The following is an 18,200-nucleotide window of genomic DNA, read 5'->3' as shown; positions in this document are numbered from 1 at the left end:
TGAACCGTTGTGTGTTCACTTTTAAATGTGTCTGGGGAGAGGGTGGTATCTTTTCAGGAAATGTGTTAAAACCTAATGTTCTCTGGATCATGTCCTAATCCTGACCCCTCCCCCCCCACCAATGCGGTCTTTACAGCCTTTTACCACTTTTCTTTAATAGAGGCCATTGGTACCAACTCGGAGGTAATGGGTAATGCTTTCAACACCTAATTGGGTGGCCTGGTTTGTATTACTGGCCCCTGTTAATACATGTTCGTCATAAATGTACCTAGTCTGCGTAGATTAAGGGGTGAAAGGTGGCTTTCCAAAGGAGGAACATCATTTTACATCTTTGGGGGGTGACATGAGGCTACTCTCCCAGCGATCCACATTAAGGACCACCTTGAAGTTGTTGTGTTCATTCTCTAGCTATTTCCTCAATACTTAACACTATACAAATACAGCTTAACTTTCTTTTTTTTCTTCTAGGATTGGTGAGGATGTCTTCCATCCAGTAACAAAGTCCTGGATTTGTGATTAAAACCAATAAAGATCTTTTGGCAACTTTATTCCCCTGGTATCTTTGTTGGATGACATGCACGTGTGTCGCTGTATCTAGTAAAGGGGCCAGAGCTTGCCCCAGGGTCTGTGCAGAAATGGAGCACTTTCAGTACCATTGTGAATGCCATTGGTGCACCAGTTACAAGTTACTGTGCAGTGGTCCCGTCTACTTGACGAGAGAGGTGGGAGTACAGGATTGGGGCAATCTATGCTACACTAAACAACTTTGAGTGAGTCTTCGTAAAATATCGAACAGTCATCACCAGTTTCCTTTTGGGGGAAACTTAAATGTGAAACTAATGCAGTTACTAAATCTACACTAACCTTGATTCTGGTGCTGGTATTGTTTGAAGTAGCGTTTGTCCTGGGTGTACTTAGCCGCTTTGATTTATTACTAGTGTATTTGCTTGGAACTTGCTGGGCTGGTTCTCATGTATTTATATACAGGGAGGAAAATCGGATTTGATGGGGAAACGGTGAGCTTGCAATGGTGAGTTCAAGTGACATTCAGAGCAGATTGTGGAGAAAATGGACCGGGGGTTGGGGGGCCGGGCGGCAATACATGTGTGGACTTGCATAGATTAGGGACAGACAATCCACAAGTGCAGTTGGATGGTATGGCCAGCTGCCTTGGGGATTTGACCCTGATGTAAGTGCTAGAGTGGATGCAGGGAAAGTGAGGGACAGGCAGATGAGGAGGTAGGCTTTTAGTTTCTTAAACTAATGTGTGGCTTGTTTCTTGGTGCATAGGGAAGGGAACTCTATGCAAGAAGAATTGGCAGAAGCGAAAGAAAGCATGGGGTGGGCGAGGTGCTGCAGGTCATCAAGGAGGCAGAGTGGAGATTACGAGAAGGCTTGTAGAGTTGGCTAGAGGAAATGTATATGGTTGACTTACTGTGGATAGATTTGTGAACCAGGAGAATCTCGCCTTGGTTTGCTTTGTCCGCCATCTAGCCTGGAGATGATGCAAAGCGGGGCAAGGAGGCAGGCGTGAAGTGGGGGAGTTAGTCTTGGTGTGAAGTTAATGATGTTTCAGAGGGCAAGGCTTAGTTTGGGAGACCAAAGAGTATGCTGACAGAGCAGTTTAGAGAATGCTTGGTGTTGAAAGGAGGGGGTTCTTTTTTACCTAATATTTGGGTTGAGGTGAGCTCCTGTTGCAGTTTCAGAGATCAAGATGGGTCTTCTTTCAGTGGAATCCACTTTTGATTATATTTATGTACGCCCATTAGGGAAGTGGCGCAACCCTTTACTATTCGGTGACTGTAGCAGATACAATTCCAAGTAGCATAAGAAAAGCGATGAAAACGTTGTTCTTCCTCCTGTTATGTCTTGTATTGTCCTGTCTCTTTTGTTCTTTGTGTTCCTGTAATACTTAGGTTTATTTCTCACATATCACTTCAATTAATTCTGGTAGTTTTGCACTAAACTTTTAGTGATTGTCTACATGTATTGTTACCCTGATACACTACGGTGTGCCTTTTCATTGTTAACTCGGCTTACTTTTTATCTTGGATGATTGGTTAGTAAGTCTTAATTGTTGATATTCTGTATTCATACATTACAAAGCTTAATAAAAATTGCTAACAAAGTAGAGAAGGGTCCTAGATGATGCAGAGATTTCTAGCTGAAGAATACGGGAAAGTCGGGAGGGACCTGGCAAGTCGGGGGGATAAGGAGAGGAGTGCTTGGCAAGGTAGAAGAGCACCCATATTTTCAGAGTTTAACATCTGTGCAAAGCCCTCCAATGTTTAATGGCTGGGAGACAGTTGGACATTTGGCAAGAGAGTAGAGTAGAGTTCAGGATAAGGGATTTGGCTGACACATTCGACACGCAACGCTCTTCAAGCCTAGTTGGATTCATGGTGTGAGGCATCCAATGAGGTTTGGTTTTACACATGGACAAAGGGTAATGGGTTTCTTAGACCTTCGCCGACAAGCGGTGTAAACTGGCATATAGCGACATAAGCAGTTCAGCCACTACTTCTTTCAGAAGCGTTTTTAGTCAATAATGAACAGTCTCTTGGTGGTGGTAGCACTTGTGTGGGGAGAGGTTCAGAGCAATTGCCCACTAACTCCCTCTCCAGTTCATTTATGCCCCTTTTTGAGCAGTAAGTCTTTGAGACGGTTCACCTCTCCCCCCTTCCTACCCCCCCCTCCCTCCAAGCGCACTTTCACCCTAATACTTTTCTGTACGTTCAGAGGAATTCCTATCCTTTGACTTCATGTGGAAAGGTGGCTGAATCCTGGTTTTGCCACCGGTTCAGACTCTTGATCAACCTGTTATTTGTTTTTTAATATAGTTTCAGTTCTCTGCATTCAGGGAGCATGTCTTTCTGCAACTGTGATCCATAAGTGAACCCCGACTGTTGGGAAAGGAGGGTATACGCCAGTGGTAGAAGTAGTGTAACTGGTCTCGGCAGGGGAAAGGTTAGGCGGAAGCATAGTGCAACCTGTGACAAGGTGTTGCGGCCGGGGCATTGCAATAGGCCAAGTGACTAGTATGGCTCCTATAACTTTACACTTTCACAGGGTCATGAATGGGCAAATCCTCTGTATAGAATAGTGAATATGGCCTTAAAGAGGAGGAATGGTAAGTAGAGATATAAAAGTAGCAGTAGACGACTCCTGATCGTTCCCGCTCACTTCGATCACTGGTATTCAGGCCTGTAGTGTCATGCAGTCTGTGTGCACCCACCCCGTACAGGCAGAGGACCGCAGTAGGGACTACGTCTAGGGTTCTGATGGCTGTTAATTGCAGCAGCCATTGGTCTTTAGGGTCTTGCCGTTCAATCTCTAGCTTATGGTTTCCAGCAAGTTCATAACGTCTGAACTCTTCACTGGCAGATGTCATCTAAACCGTGTCACTGACCCATAACCAGAGCCTGCATTACCTGTAATGGAGCCGCTGAGGCTGGTTTCCTGTCGGCACACTCATGACTGTCAATGTATACCGCAGGCCTCGGTGAGGGTGACGAAAGTACCACATTTCCCTTGTGGTAAAGTCACCTCTTGGCTGCCCTGTGTACCACTCTGTTCTATGTGGTCTAGATCACAGGGTTCGGAATCTTCAGTATCTGTTTGGCCTGCAAATGTCCCTCTTCCAGTTGCCTCTAGGTTGCGTCCTCTGGTATGGATCACGTGTGTACCGGTGTGTTGGTTTTCACTTGTGCTACAAGTAGATTTGCACGTCAGTGTGTATAATTTTGCATTTGTGTAGCGATACGAGCACCAGGCATCTGAGCGCTGCTTTTCATTACCCACGGGGGTGTGGTGCTCATTTGTCGACCTCGGAAGGATGACGGGCTCAGTTTGGCCCTGCTGGGATTCATCAGCAGGCTCTGCACGGATGGCAAAGCAAGCGCTTTACTCGCTGTGCTATCTGACCGGCTATATGCTTGCAGTTCTTTCTACGAGTCTGTCCATGAAATGCTTTTCCCCACAGCAAAAGTGATGTATAGAAATGCTTGAGTCACCACCACTCGTCTGCTACTAACTTGTCTGGAGTGCACCACTCTTACTGTGCTGCTTTTTGCAATTACACTAGGGATTTAATGACTTTTGTATTTATTTTTAATGCACCTTGTGGTTTTTTTTTTTTAAAGCATCTTCAAATGACCACAGCAAAGCCTGCCTGTCTCCCCAGTCATGTAGGGTCGAGTAGTCTGTCCATGGCTGGTCCGTTTTGATCAAGGGGCTTGCTCTTTATCTTTGGTGACTACCCTCTAGAACACGGCCTGCTCAGCTCTGGGCATGGAATGCCCCAGCCTTGGATTTGTGCCCCCTTTGATGGATTGCGTGGTCTGGCTGGATCAACCCTTGGCGCTTCAGATGTGCACTACAACACCCATGACCTCTAGCCCAAATGTCTGGCGAGCCGCAGCTTGCAGACCCCTCGGCTGGGGTAGTAGCGGCTCGCATTCCTAGTCCACCTGTACAACGCAGGAGGTCATCCTCCCAAGGATATATGTCACGAAGTTTAATGTTGGTGTGTTGCAAGTTGTGCATGATCTGGCTGCTTGGTTTAGATTCTTGCCCCTGGGGTAGCCCCTGTGTTGGGAGTCTGTGTAGAATCTCATTCTCGTTCTTGCACAGCCCATGAATGGGGCTGGTAATTGCCAGTGGCTTTTGTTTAGTGACCACCTTGCTGATCTGTGGGGGCTGTGGTGGTGGTCTGCATCAAGGCACCATGTCATTCCCAGGGTTGATTGGACAGATGTGGGTATGCCCCCCCCACATCTACAATATTAGCCATACCTTTACATCACCCATATGCCCTGTAGTGTGATGCTTAGGCGTTTTTTTTTTTGTCCCTCTTCCAGGCGCATCGGCCTAGTCTTAAAATTGTGTTTGTATGTCAATCACTGCAGCTTGGTGTCTTTCGTAATTAAATGTGGCAATAGAATTGCACATGCCGATTTCTTGGTGATCTGAGGTGGTGGTGGGGGCCATACAATCCGTTGGTATGGGTTGCTGTGTATCCAGTCCAGGGTCTGATGTGATTGTTAGCAGCATATGAAATGGTAGATTAATCGAGGGCTGGATGGATCCTCTGGGGTCCACGACGAGCACTGCTGGAGTATGGCTCGAATATGTAGGCCTGAGTCCCCTGTGGCAAATTCGCCTTTCACTAAGCAGTCGTGGCAAGTCTTGGCACCAACTTGCTCAGGAAGGGAACAGTCCAGTCAAATTGACATGCTACATTAAAGGATAGTTCCGGGACTTTTTTTTTATTATCCCTACGGGTCGGCCATGTGTTTGTAAGCATAAATCGGTAGATCGTAGGAAACTTTCCTATGGACCTTACCCGACTTTTCGCCCATTATCGCACTCGAAATCAGCCTCCATTTTGTGATAATCCTATCATTCCGCCGCATCGACCTGGCTCACCTGCCTTTGCGGCACTAAATCAAATCCCCCGCCCCTGAGCCTGACATCAGCAGACGCGTACTGCCCATTTCAAGCACGTCTCGTGTCAACAATCGCTGCGCCTCAGCTATTGACGTGTTGCCATGGAAATGGCAGGACGCCTCTTTCCCCAATAAGTATAAACAGACCGTTTCACAACACACAGCAGCAGATTTTCGATTCCATTCCTCTCTCTGTGTTACTTTGAGTATTCTGTGACTCGTTTCAGTGCTCTGGTCAGCTACCTTCGCCGCTTGTAGCCCGTGTGAACACCTGTACCATCTCTGTAAATTATTTTACTATCTTTACCGCACAATGGCCACAATAATGCCGTATATGTACGAGCCCGAGTACACCGAGGAAGAACTACTGGAAAGTCAAGCACGCGAAAACGATGGGGATTCGGACGGCAGTTGGGAGGACCAGTCAACGGATGAAGAGCCTGGACCATGTCGCATGGACGGCGTCTCCACCTGGTGCACGTGCAATCGGTGCGAGCTAATGCCAACTGAGGAGGAGAACTGCTGCTGCCGTGAAAATTCCGGGTGCTTGGCCTACATTTCGGAAAGCGAGCAAAGTCTGCAGGAAGGCGAGCAAAGTCCGCAATGCATCACCGAGCTGCCAGAGTTCAGGGAAGCCTGCCTCTCACGGACCGTGTTGAGGATGATGATGGTGCTTATGCACGAACTTCGCGGCACTGTTCGTCCGCGTAATCCGAGTAACGAGTAAGTATACTCTGTTTGTGATGTCAGTGATGCCACCACTATTTCATGGTCGTCTCCCACATATAAAATTACATTTACATATCATTCGAACGCATGTAAATTTGTTCCATATAGTGCATTTTCTAGATATAATTTTTTTCTAAGAAAAATGACATGTGTTACCTGAATCGACATTGATAAGAAAGTTTGGTCAGTTTAATACAGTTTGCATCTTTTTTTTTCACAGGTGGTACAGGCTGGTGGCCTATCGTTGCTTCACTTGGTGGCTTCACGGGAGGCTCGGACACCGCGTTCGGAGAGTAATACCTGCCTGTGCGGTACTTGCCATTAGACAACATTTCCCCAGTGACAGTGGACAATACCGCGGATTTTCCCTCGATGTGCTGCAACCTCAACTTTACAATGTGTAATGTTTATTATTTATGTTTAATTAAAATCTAAAATAAAGCCCAACATATATTTTAACAATGGTTGTTTTGATTTTTTAAATGAATCTAGTGTATATTCTCCTGGGAGGGTGAGGTATTTATAAACTCACCCCCCTGCATTCCATGTAGTAGATCCTGCAGCCATCCTCTTACATTCAGTTAGATGGCCTCTCCTTGGTGAGGCCCTGCGGCAAACTGGTCTTGTCTGCACGACCACCGCCCCGATCCACCCCCCCGCCCTATCAAAGGCAGTTCGCACCGGGGTACTTGTGCTGGCAAGTGGAGCTGTCAGGGAGCGATAAAGGCCAAGAGGTGCCAAAGACCATGTACACTTCAAAGTGGTCTATAGAGCATGGGTTGTTGTTCCCATGTCTACCTACAGACCCCGTGTCTCCTGCCAAGCATCCCCCCTCACGCTGGACGGCCCCCTGCAATCCACATAAGTGTGTCTCCATTCACGAGTCTTCCTGTGTCTTGTCTGCACGACCACCGCCCCGATCCACCCCCCCGCCCTATCAAAGGCAGTTCGCACCGGGGTACTTGTGCTGGCAAGTGGAGCTGTCAGGGAGCGATAAAGGCCAAGAGGTGCCAAAGACCATGTACACTTCAAAGTGGTCTATAGAGCATGGGTTGTTGTTCCCATGTCTACCTACAGACCCCGTGTCTCCTGCCAAGCATCCCCCCTCACGCTGGACGGCCCCCTGCAATCCACATAAGTGTGTCTCCATTCACGAGTCTTCCTGTGTCTTGTCTGCACGACCACCGCCCCGATCCACCCCCCGCCCTATCAAAGGCAGTTCGCACCGGGGTACTTGTGCTGGCAAGTGGAGCTGTCAGGGAGCGATAAAGGCCAAGAGGTGCCAAAGACCATGTACACTTCAAAGTGGTCTATAGAGCATGGGTTGTTGTTCCCATGTCTACCTACAGACCCCGTGTCTCCTGCCAAGCATCCCCCCTCACGCTGGACGGCCCCCTGCAATCCACATAAGTGTGTCTCCATTCACGAGTCTTCCTGTGTCTTGTCTGCACGACCACCGCCCCGATCCACCCCCCCGCCCTATCAAAGGCAGTTCGCACCGGGGTACTTGTGCTGGCAAGTGGAGCTGTCAGGGAGCGATAAAGGCCAAGAGGTGCCAAAGACCATGTACACTTCAAAGTGGTCTATAGAGCATGGGTTGTTGTTCCCATGTCTACCTACAGACCCCGTGTCTCCTGCCAAGCATCCCCCCTCACGCTGGACGGCCCCCTGCAATCCACATAAGTGTGTCTCCATTCACGAGTCTTCCTGTGTCTTGTCTGCACGACCACCGCCCCGATCCACCCCCCGCCCTATCAAAGGCAGTTCGCACCGGGGTACTTGTGCTGGCAAGTGGAGCTGTCAGGGAGCGATAAAGGCCAAGAGGTGCCAAAGACCATGTACACTTCAAAGTGGTCTATAGAGCATGGGTTGTTGTTCCCATGTCTACCTACAGACCCCGTGTCTCCTGCCAAGCATCCCCCCTCACGCTGGACGGCCCCCTGCAGACCGCATAATGCCACGACATATACACGTCATTCATTCACAAACACACCCCTGTTTCGAATTCTTTATAACCCACTTCATATTTCTAATGAGAACTTCTTTGCGCTTTGCTAGTCAACCCGTGAAGGTGCTGGTTATCTGCTCTTCGTCTCTGTGAACTTCCGTGACCACTTTGAGCAAACTCGTCAGTTTGCAACCTGTGAACTGCTCCCTGTTCTACGACAAGAAACTACTCTGATCCCTGCATCTAACTGTTTGTTCGTCAAGGTAAGTCCATGTACCATAATCATTTTGCGTCCAATTTTTTAATTTATATCTATTTGCTAGTAGTCATCAAATTGCATCCATGTTTTCTTTTCGTTCACGACAGTACATGCAAGGAACTAGTCACATGTTCTGAGTTTAGTCAAATTACTTTTTCTATTTTTTGAAAGTTATTGAAATACTTATCCGCATGTGAATAACGTGTATAGTTCCAAGAACCAAAACGGACCTTGCATTGAACCTTTTATGTGTCATTTAATGTTTTAACACATTGGTATTCATAGAGAATTGTTGATCTTTACTTTTCAGAACTTTCCATAATGCCTGCCTGTTCCATTGGCGGTTGCCCTTCGAAGACCCATAACAAATCTGAAGGTACTATAATGCATGTTTTCCCTAAGACAATAGATCAGATAAGAGAATGGGTCCGATATTGCGGATATCCAGCCTCTGAGATAGAAAGTAGAGTCCTAGAAGTCTTTGCGGACAAGAGGGGTGATCGATACCGCATCTGCAGCAGGCACTTTAGCCCAGACATGTACTCCACATCATTGCTAATAAGGACGAAAACACCGCGAGCGAGGCGAAAATTGCTCTCAACCGCTATTCCCACTCTATTCGTCCACATCCCTCCACTGGTGAGTCAAGTTTACGTATTTATCTCTCGGCATTGCGGTAGTGTGTAGCATTAGCTAACAATAATTTCCCCATTTATGTATCCACTCAATATGAAGGCTGAAGATTCTCCATCCGTGTCGTTATTGCAGTCATCAGCCACTTCAAGCGCCTATCGGGTAATCTTACTTAGCTATTCTGACACTGACTTGTTTTAGGCATGTAAATCAATAGTTTTAATTGATCGTGTAATTATTTTACCTAATGGTACACCACAGTACTCGTCCTCTAGTCTTTGTTTTCAGTTATAATTATTGTTATCCAAAATAATGCAAGTACTGTCTTTCAGGGAGATGCTGAGGAGTCCAACGCATTGACGACAACCGTAGATGTCACTCAGATGCTCGAGGTACGTTTCCGGACAGTTCCATCGATGGAGATCATCAGATCTTGCATTCTTGTAGCGTGATTGTTACACACAATGTTTCTTTCGTTTTTAGCCATTGGTATGTCCTTCTGTCGTCGCCCTCCTATGTGTCTTCTTTTTTCAATATTGTGTTCATTACTAATGAAAGTCCTATGTTTCAGGGAGTCGATGGAGCATTAGTCCAAGAGGAAGGGGGAGCATGCAGTTACGGGTCGGCGCAACAGCTTGCAGAAGTGTGCACCGCAGTTACAGCGTGCCTTGATGTTCTTATGCATTTCGAGGTATGGATACTGACAGATCAATCATGCGAGATCAAATGACGTGATTACATCCGCTATACTTCCTTCTTTATTAACGCAAGTACTATGTTTCAGGGAGCTGACGGAGCTTCTTCAACAAGAACATCACCCCTAGTAGTTGATGCAGATCTCTGGGTGGTGACACTTCCAACGATGGAGCAAATCGAATCATATTTAGATATCCATTATTTATTTTAGACAACTGATCATTTGTGCAGGTCTATTTAGATGAGCCGTTGACGCCTGCAGAAAGTTTATGTTCTTTTAAACAAAATACAAAACCATACTAATGCAATTACTGTGTTTCAGGGAGTTGCTGAAGCCTCATCTTCAATAATATCATCAATGGAAGTCTATGCGGAGCCCGAGGTATGGATCTTGACAGTTCAATCTAACTAGATCAACAATGCGTGAACTATTGTCGTTTGAATGTTCTACACAATGCGTTCATTCGTGTTTTGCTATTGAGATGTACGTATGGGTATTGGTCCCCAAGTACATTTTGTGTTTTCAATATTATTATACATACTAATAAGTTCTATGTTTCAGCGAGTCGATGGAGCCTCAGTGAGTGATGGATGTGCTTATCATGAAAGTATAGTCGTTGCAGCGCGAGAGGAAGTGGAGACATGCACACACGAGTCGGAGCAACAGCGTCCAGATGTTGAAGTTCGAGGAAAGAAAGTTTCAAAGAAAAGAAAGCAAAAGAAGGTTAGTGTCCTGTTCACTATATTATGTTGTCTTTCACTGTCAATAGTTCAATACTGTAAGTTGTGTTTAAACTGAACATCCCTTTTCTAATCTGTCCTCTAGTTGCGAGTGGGTGTAAGAACTAGATCTACACAGACAGTGAAGCGAACGAGAGATGTTGCTTGTCAAACCTTTTGGCAGGGACTTGAGACTGGAGATGCATCGTGCCAATGGGAAGAATATGAAGTGATTGACAACGGAGCTATACCACCACCAGCCATTGATAGTGAATGTCCTCCTGGTAGTTTGGATGCAGTCGTAGATCAATTCACAGAATCCACACCCGCAAAAAATAAGAGCACGCGAAAGTTGAAGACATTGTTTTTTTCTCCCATCTCCGGACAAGGAACAGATGTTGCAATGGAAGAGAATGAAGTGGACGACAATGAAACACCATCAATATCACTCAGCATAGCGGAAGACGATATCAGAGATTGTACCTTTCATGCGAGTGACATGTCCTCAACGTTACAGGCCGAACCAGCTGGGATGCAGAGTGACAGTATAAGGAAAGAGGCCAAATTCATTGTATTCGATAGCTGTTTGATGGATATTATTATGATGATGAAATGTGGGCATTGGGTTGGTGGGGAAGTATGTGGGGAGCCATTGATTAATGTGACTCGTGCAATTCGAGGCACTAACCTTAAAATACATGCCACCTGTATACAATATCATCCGTTCGCATGGTCTGCACAACCCATGCTGGGGCAACTGCCAGCAGGCAATCTACTTTGTGCAGCGGCCGCACTTTTTAGTGGTTCAAGTTTTAAAAAGTTACAGTATTTCTTTCAGTTTGTGGGAATCCATTTCATTGCGAAAAGTCAGTTCTACAAATACCAAACCGATTATCTATTTCCAGCCATCAGCGAAGCTTGGAGAATGGAAAAAATGTCAATGGAAAGTACATTCGCGGGCAAACGCTTCAGGCTAGCCGGTGATGGACAATGCGACAGTCCAGGATTTTCAGCCAAGTACTGCACCTACCACTTTCAGGACATGGAAAGTAAGAAAATTGTGAGTTCGGTGGTCGTGCAGGTGTCACAAAGTACATCCTCAGTGGCCATGGAGAAAGTTGGCTTTGTAGCATCATTGCAAGAACTACAATCGCGGGGAATGGTGATCGACCTGATAGCCACGGACAGACACGTTTCAATTGCCAAGACAATGAGAGAACAGTACAAAAATATAAATCACCAATTTGACGTTTGGCATCTTGCAAAATCAATCAATAAAAAATTGTCGGCTGCAGGAAAAAAAAAAGATATGCAAGGTATTTCACAGTGGTCCAAGTCAATCAGCAACCATCTTTGGTGGAGCTCAAAAACATGTGAAGGGTCGTTGGAAATTCTACTGGAAAAATGGCGGTCAGTAATGTTGCACTGTAGCAACGTACATCGATGGTCGACAAATGAGCATTTCCACAAATGTGAACATGGCCATTTGTCCACAGAGGAGGCACGGAAGAAGAAGTGGTTGATTCCTTCATCACCCACTCACAAGGCCATTGAAAAGATTGTATTTGATAAAACTATAACAAGAGATTTGAGGGGACTCACGGAATTCTGCCACACAGGAGATTTGGAGGTGTTCCACAATATGTGCCTAAAGTACAGGCCCAAAAGATTGCATTTTGGCATGGAAGGCATGATAAATCGGACTCTTCTAGCGGTCTTGGCACATAACCATAATGTTGGCCGTCAACAAAGTAGGACGACCGGAACTTTAGGGACGCTTCGCTACAATAAGGCCTTCACTAAAAGAAGTAAACAATGGGTGATCAAACCAGTGTTTGAGGATATGCAATATGAGTTTATTGAGAGACTTATCGTAGATGTCCTCGATAGGCACATACATGGAGTGGTGAACGAACCTATGCAGGGGACAACTGCATTGCCACCCAACATTGCCTCTGTTCCATGTCCACCTAAAGCAGAGCTCATTGAGAAATACACATCACGGTTTAAATGATTGTAATTCGATTGTCTGTTCTCTCGAGTCTCCTCATGTTGCAGGCCCATTGCAATTAAACCAAACAGTAATATAAATCATTTTTACAAACATTATAGAATGTTTCCGTATTACAAACACATGGCCGACCCATAGGGACAATAAAAAAAAAGGCACGCAGACAAGATGCCCTTACACTAACTGGAGCTAACTAGAAATGTGTGCTCGCTCAAAGTGAAGGTCAGCTGCTTTGATGTTTTGCTCGGGTGGCGGAACGGCCCACGACCCAATATAAGGTTCTATTGTGATTTGACCTTGACAGGCCGGGACCATCCTGAAAGACTAAGAAAAGATAATGAATAAAATTTCAGAAACGAAACGATGAGCCACGTTCATTAGAAGAAGTAACGTCGGCAAAGAAGGAGTGGTGTTTCGGGTCTGCCCTACACAGAGACACAATGGAAAATGCAAATATAATGTAAGTAACTTTTGATGAGTTTATACCGCAATTTCATTACTATACAGTGGCTTTAAAGACGGGTTCAGTTGTACTTGTTCGTTCTATGTGGCATAGTGTTTTCTACCGCGCACTATCTGGAGGAGAAACATCTGCTTTTACTGAAGCACCTCAAAACCTTCCTCTTTGCTTCTGCTTTCTCTCTCCCTCTCCCCTGCTACAACTGGTCCACTGTCTGCGACCTCGGTCCTGGGCCCTTCCACTCTCCACCTGCACTGCCTCCCTGTCAACCCCTGCACTGGGGGACTGTCTCAGTATCCTACAGCCCCCCCTTCCCAGCACTTGTTCTGCACTTACCTTGCACTTGCCACCAGCTGGCCCTATTTATTTATTATTTTATGCTACTTACCTTGTACTCCACTCCCCCCCCCCTCCATGCCTCGCCACGCCTTTAAACACTTGTGTACACCCAGTAGCGCTGTCCTCGCTATGAAATGAATAATTTTAATAAGGATCTGATGGTGAGACTAATTTCATTTTTTATGTTTTTAAGTACATCATTCACTACTGTCTGTGTCACGAGTACCAGACACCGGCGGACGGCTTCTACAGCCGCCAGTTGCTTCTCCGCGTGAACAACGTTACCACCCTGACCATTTTATGGGACGATCGCCAAGTACAAGTATGCCCTTACGCGGTACTAACGGTTAGATGCAACATACCTACCGTTGTGGTGGCCTAGTGCCTCGTTGTTGGAACAGCCATGCGATTATCAGTGCGACAGAAGAGCTTATTTTTATCGTAAACCAACACCCTGTGTACTGCACACGAACATCGCTTCCCTCAAGACGAACTAATTTGGATCGAGAGCAAAGAAAAATGCAAATCGCTGAATATTCTCTAAACATTTGATGTCCAATAAACGTACTTTGCCAAATGTACAATCTTGCCGTTTGCTTTTAAACCACGGTTTCACATTCCGAATTGTGGTGCTGTATTGTGAGATGCTCTAAGACCCTGTGTACAGCAAAGGACCATCGCGTTCCTCAATACGAACTTTTTGGAACATGAGCAAATAAAAATGCAAATCGCTGAATATTCTCTAAACATTTGATGTCAAATAAATGTACTTTACCACATTTACAATCTTGCGGTTTGATTTCAAAGTACAGTTTCATATTCCGAATTGTGGTGCGCTGTATTGTGAGCTGATCTGTGTTGATTTCCGGGGTCTGTGTGGAGTCGCGTAGAAGACGCCTGGGCGCGTTTGCCTACGCAGCTCAGTCACGTCACGGATAGAGGCGGGGAATATGAATGTTTTGATAAAGTCTGTTTCAGGGGCGGGGGATTTGATTTAGTGCCGCAAAGGCAGGTGAGCCAGGTCGATGCGGCGGAATGATAGGATTATCACAAAATGGAGGCTGATTTCGAGTGCGATAATGGGCGAAAAGTCGGGTAAGGTCCATAGGAAAGTTTCCTACGATCTACCGATTTATGCTTACAAACACATGGCCGACCCGTAGGGACAATAAAAAAAAAGTCCCGGAACTATCCTTTAACTAAGGCGAGCCATTGGCGAATTCCCTACACTCATTGCTAGGTGGTTCAGGCTCTTCCTGTGTACAAGAACTGCCCAGTGCTTTGCCTTGTGCACACTGAGCATGCAGCCACTGTGCTTACACCACACTAGTGATTAAGACCATGGGCTGGCTACAATGGTCTAGTATTCAGGTATTTATTGAGCGCAGAACTAGCCTCGGGAAACAACAGAGCACTTTACAATCATAGAGGGAGGGCGGGGGGGGGGGGAAGAACACAGTAAGTGGAGGAAAAGGAGCAGGTACAGGAGGGTGGGCAATTGGCAGTATGGGGTTAGTGGAACAGTGGGAGCAGATCAGAGTCTCGTGTAGCCCTAGGTGTTAAGGAGGAGCCATTCCTTGACAGGAAGATCTTGAGCTCTTTTCTGAACTGTACAAATGACTGGGCAAGTTTGATGGGGGAGGATCCAGAGTCTTGGGGCACAGACGGAGCAGGTAGGTCTCCTTTTTGCTTTGCCTCACCTATGTAAGCTGAAATAACTGAGCACCCTCCTTATCCCTGCTTGCCCTAGTCACCCCGGGCCTGTTCTAGTCCACAATTGGTGCAAGGGATTGTATCTAGAACAGTTTACCATCAATGTTCAAACGCTGATTTATTAGTATTGAGTACCCTTGGATGGTTTCAACCTGTACAATTGCAATCCAGTAACGTTGGCTTTACAATGATGCAATTCTGAACCTTGGTCATAATTGTAGAATTTGCCAGTGTACATCATGCCTAGATCATGGCCAGATCTGGAGGAGTTTGTATTCCCTGCCACCACCCATGCACTATTTTTGCTGGAACATTTTGGATCCAACTGTATATGTTCGAACATTACACTTCTGTCCAATATTTCCCCAAGACAGGTACGTTATGTGCACATTATGGCCAGGTTCAGGCACCTGACTATCTGAATCATACAGGTTTGTGATTACCATTTAAATGGAGCGCTATAGGGGAGCACATGTGAAATGGTCACAGACTGGCAAGTAGAGTAGACATTTGGGGGAAGATTCTGATCTGCACACAGCCTGGTCTCCCAGCACTCCGTCCAACCATCCCTTGCAATGATGACATGGCTGTCTGCCAATGTTGGAAGCATTGGCAGCTCCATAGTTGGTAGCAACGACTGTTGATTGGTCCCTGCTGTGGCCATGTGACACTGCCATAACCTCCGTGCCATCCTAGCAGGGGTAAGCCGCACATGTAACACTCACTTGGTTATCCATGGGTACATTCTGCCTTGGTAACTATAAAATCGGCACCACTAGTCTATGCCTGGACTATTGTGTGCCACACTGCCTAGTATCTCAAATGGAGTGGATGAGCTGTAGATCACCTTCACTGTTATGCCCTCCAGGTTTTCCCTCCCTCTGGGTATCTTCCTGAGCCCACCCAATGCAACAGTCCGGGGATTGGAGCGATACTATACAGAGCCCAGAGGTCTAGATTGGTGAATATATAATCGTTTGGGCCGTGTCTTGGGTGTAGAGCAGCGGGACTGGAGGCTAATCGGGCAGATAATCTGTAAAGGATTGTGCAGGAGCTAGGAACAAGAGCCAGATGTTATGACCTGGGATGCGTGGGTGGAGGATAAAGAAAGGGTACCCTGTGGAAAAGGGTGTGCTGGTGATCCCAAGACCAACACTGACATTGAATAAATAATGCCACTCCTGATGTATGGGAGAAATTAACATATTTTAATTCCAGAGGTTTGGACACCTGATTAGCCGTGCCATCCCTGAGGTTGCCTATGTCTGACATTGTGGCTGGGGAAGACCTGATTGGAGTCATATAGGCTGCAACCTTTTGGTTTCCACAATGGGGTGGGGGGCTGGAGTTAGTAGCACAGAATAGGCAAGGCTTCAATGCTGAGCCCCCAGACTCCTATTACAGGAAGAGGATGGCTAATGGTACCTAAAACCTGCCGCGTGGAATACCGCAGGTTCACTTCAGTACTCTGCTGCCATAGAACTCCAGGTTGCCTCATTGGCAGCTGCTGGAGGCAAAGAGATGTGCTAATTGGCTCTACCACTAATGTCGAAGTCTGATAATTGCCTGAGGTCGTTGCCCTTTTGGTTGACATCAGCGCAAGCATGAACTTTGGGACCATTGACCGTCAGAGGGGGAAAAGGCATTCTCCATTGGCTAGTGAATCTATGCAGGGTTTTGCTGTGTAGGAGGCAACTGCCTAGGGTCTAGCGCAAGTGAAGCGCAAGGTGCCGTCGAACAGGGACAAGGTGGTGGCAAGGAGTAAGGATAGCCAGGTAGATGCTGGGGGACGTTAGGAAGAATGGGGAACTAACTCAGAGCAATTGACAGTGGAACAAGGAAGCTCCACCATGGCTGTGAGCAGACCTGGCACATTGCATTTTACAGTTGCCATAGCTGCCACTTTCAGTGAAAAGAAGTCTTGCCCCAGACTTCCTGAAAGTGATTATTTACATAATGGACTGGCTCATTCCCTCCTCCATGGGTTTGTTGGCAAACCACTTGATAGTACATTCCCTACTCATAGCTGAGAATGTCCTGGAACACAGGAACTGGCAAAGGAATTGGATCAATGATGTCATGAACCAGCATAGGGAGAGGATCAATGTCATGGAAGACCTGAACCTGCATAGGGAGGATCGATGAGGTCATTGAACACATGAACCCACATAGGGAGGTATCGCTGAAGCAGGTTGTTGCGAAGAGCAAGTCACTGCATGTCCCCACAAGTGCCAAACTGCGTGCATGCAGGGCTTGCGTAATGAAGTGCTAGTTGCCTTTTCCATTCACTGATGGAGCCGGACCCAATCAGTCCCTGCCATCTGCAAGTGCTTGGTGGCAGACTGCTTCCCAGGGCCAGTATTTGGTGGTAGCACCGACTCCTGTGGTGTGCCATAGACCATTTTCTAATTGGGTGCACAATGTAGATTACTGCTCAGTTGATCTTAATGTGGTAGGGAGGAGGGATGTGGCTGCAGTGCTCATGGCAGGGTCAGTAATGTGGTAGGGAGCAGGGATGTGGTTGCAGTGCTCCTTGCACGCTCAGTTTATGTAACTGTGGCAGGGATGTGGTTGCAGTGCTCCTTGCACGCTGAGTTTATGTAACTGTGGCAGGGATGTGGTTGCAGTGCTCCTTGCACGCTCGGTTTATGTAACTGTGGCAGGGCGCTTGCACTGTGTCGCAGGAGCCCTCTGTGTGGCAGCTTACACGAGTGATGGCTGTGGATACTCGTTAATAATCATGGTTAATTGACTTTGTTACCTTGGCTTTCTTATAAATGTTCTACATTTGCCCCATTGTACAACTTGACTGAAGGCCATGGGTCAGCAAGAGGTAGCTTGTGGACTCATCCAGCCCACCACACAGTTAACTGAATTGGCAGTGCATGGTGTGCAGAATGGAATCCCCACCCGGTGCACCCAGGTCTCTCGAACGGTCGAGGGTCAACGGGTGCTCACTTTGAGAGCCGCCACAGGAAACACAAAGGTAGTGATGCCCCGAGTGCAGTCCTGGACTGGCCTACCGGGACTTTCCCCGGTGGGCCTTGGGGTCATAGGCCCTCTTTTTGGGGAAGGATACATAAATGACTGGAAACGAAGATCCACGCCAGCCTGGGGAGTTCGCTATCCACTGGCTGCATCATTTCTTTTCTGCCGGGGGCTGACGAGACGACCTGTGCCTCGCGCCTGTCCCTTTGTGAGGGGAATCAACTGCACGTGCCCTCTGCTGCGCTTGTATCACATGA

The 18,200-nt window shown here is 46.8% G+C and overlaps 1 protein-coding gene across 2 annotated transcripts in view; it reads left to right on the top strand.

The window, feature by feature from the left end:
• LOC138581916 (avidin-related protein 1-like) overlaps window positions 1–548 on the top strand; it is a 29,962-nt gene extending 29,414 nt beyond the window's left edge. For both annotated transcript variants that reach the window (XM_069652862.1, XM_069652863.1), the window contains exon 4: window positions 469–548. In XM_069652862.1, coding sequence (XP_069508963.1) covers window positions 469–520 — 52 coding nt within the window. In that variant the 3' untranslated portion in view covers window positions 521–548. The remainder of the gene's footprint in view (window positions 1–468) is intronic.
• The last annotated feature ends 17,652 nt before the right edge of the window (window positions 549–18,200 follow it).

This window comes from Ambystoma mexicanum, chromosome 3q, assembly GCF_040938575.1.
Source record: "Ambystoma mexicanum isolate Mex_15411 chromosome 3q, UKY_AmexF1_1, whole genome shotgun sequence".
Taxonomy (NCBI): Eukaryota; Metazoa; Chordata; class Amphibia; order Caudata; family Ambystomatidae; genus Ambystoma; species Ambystoma mexicanum.
Note: the sequence above shows the minus strand (reverse complement) of the source record. Positions and strands in the feature narration are given on the sequence as shown.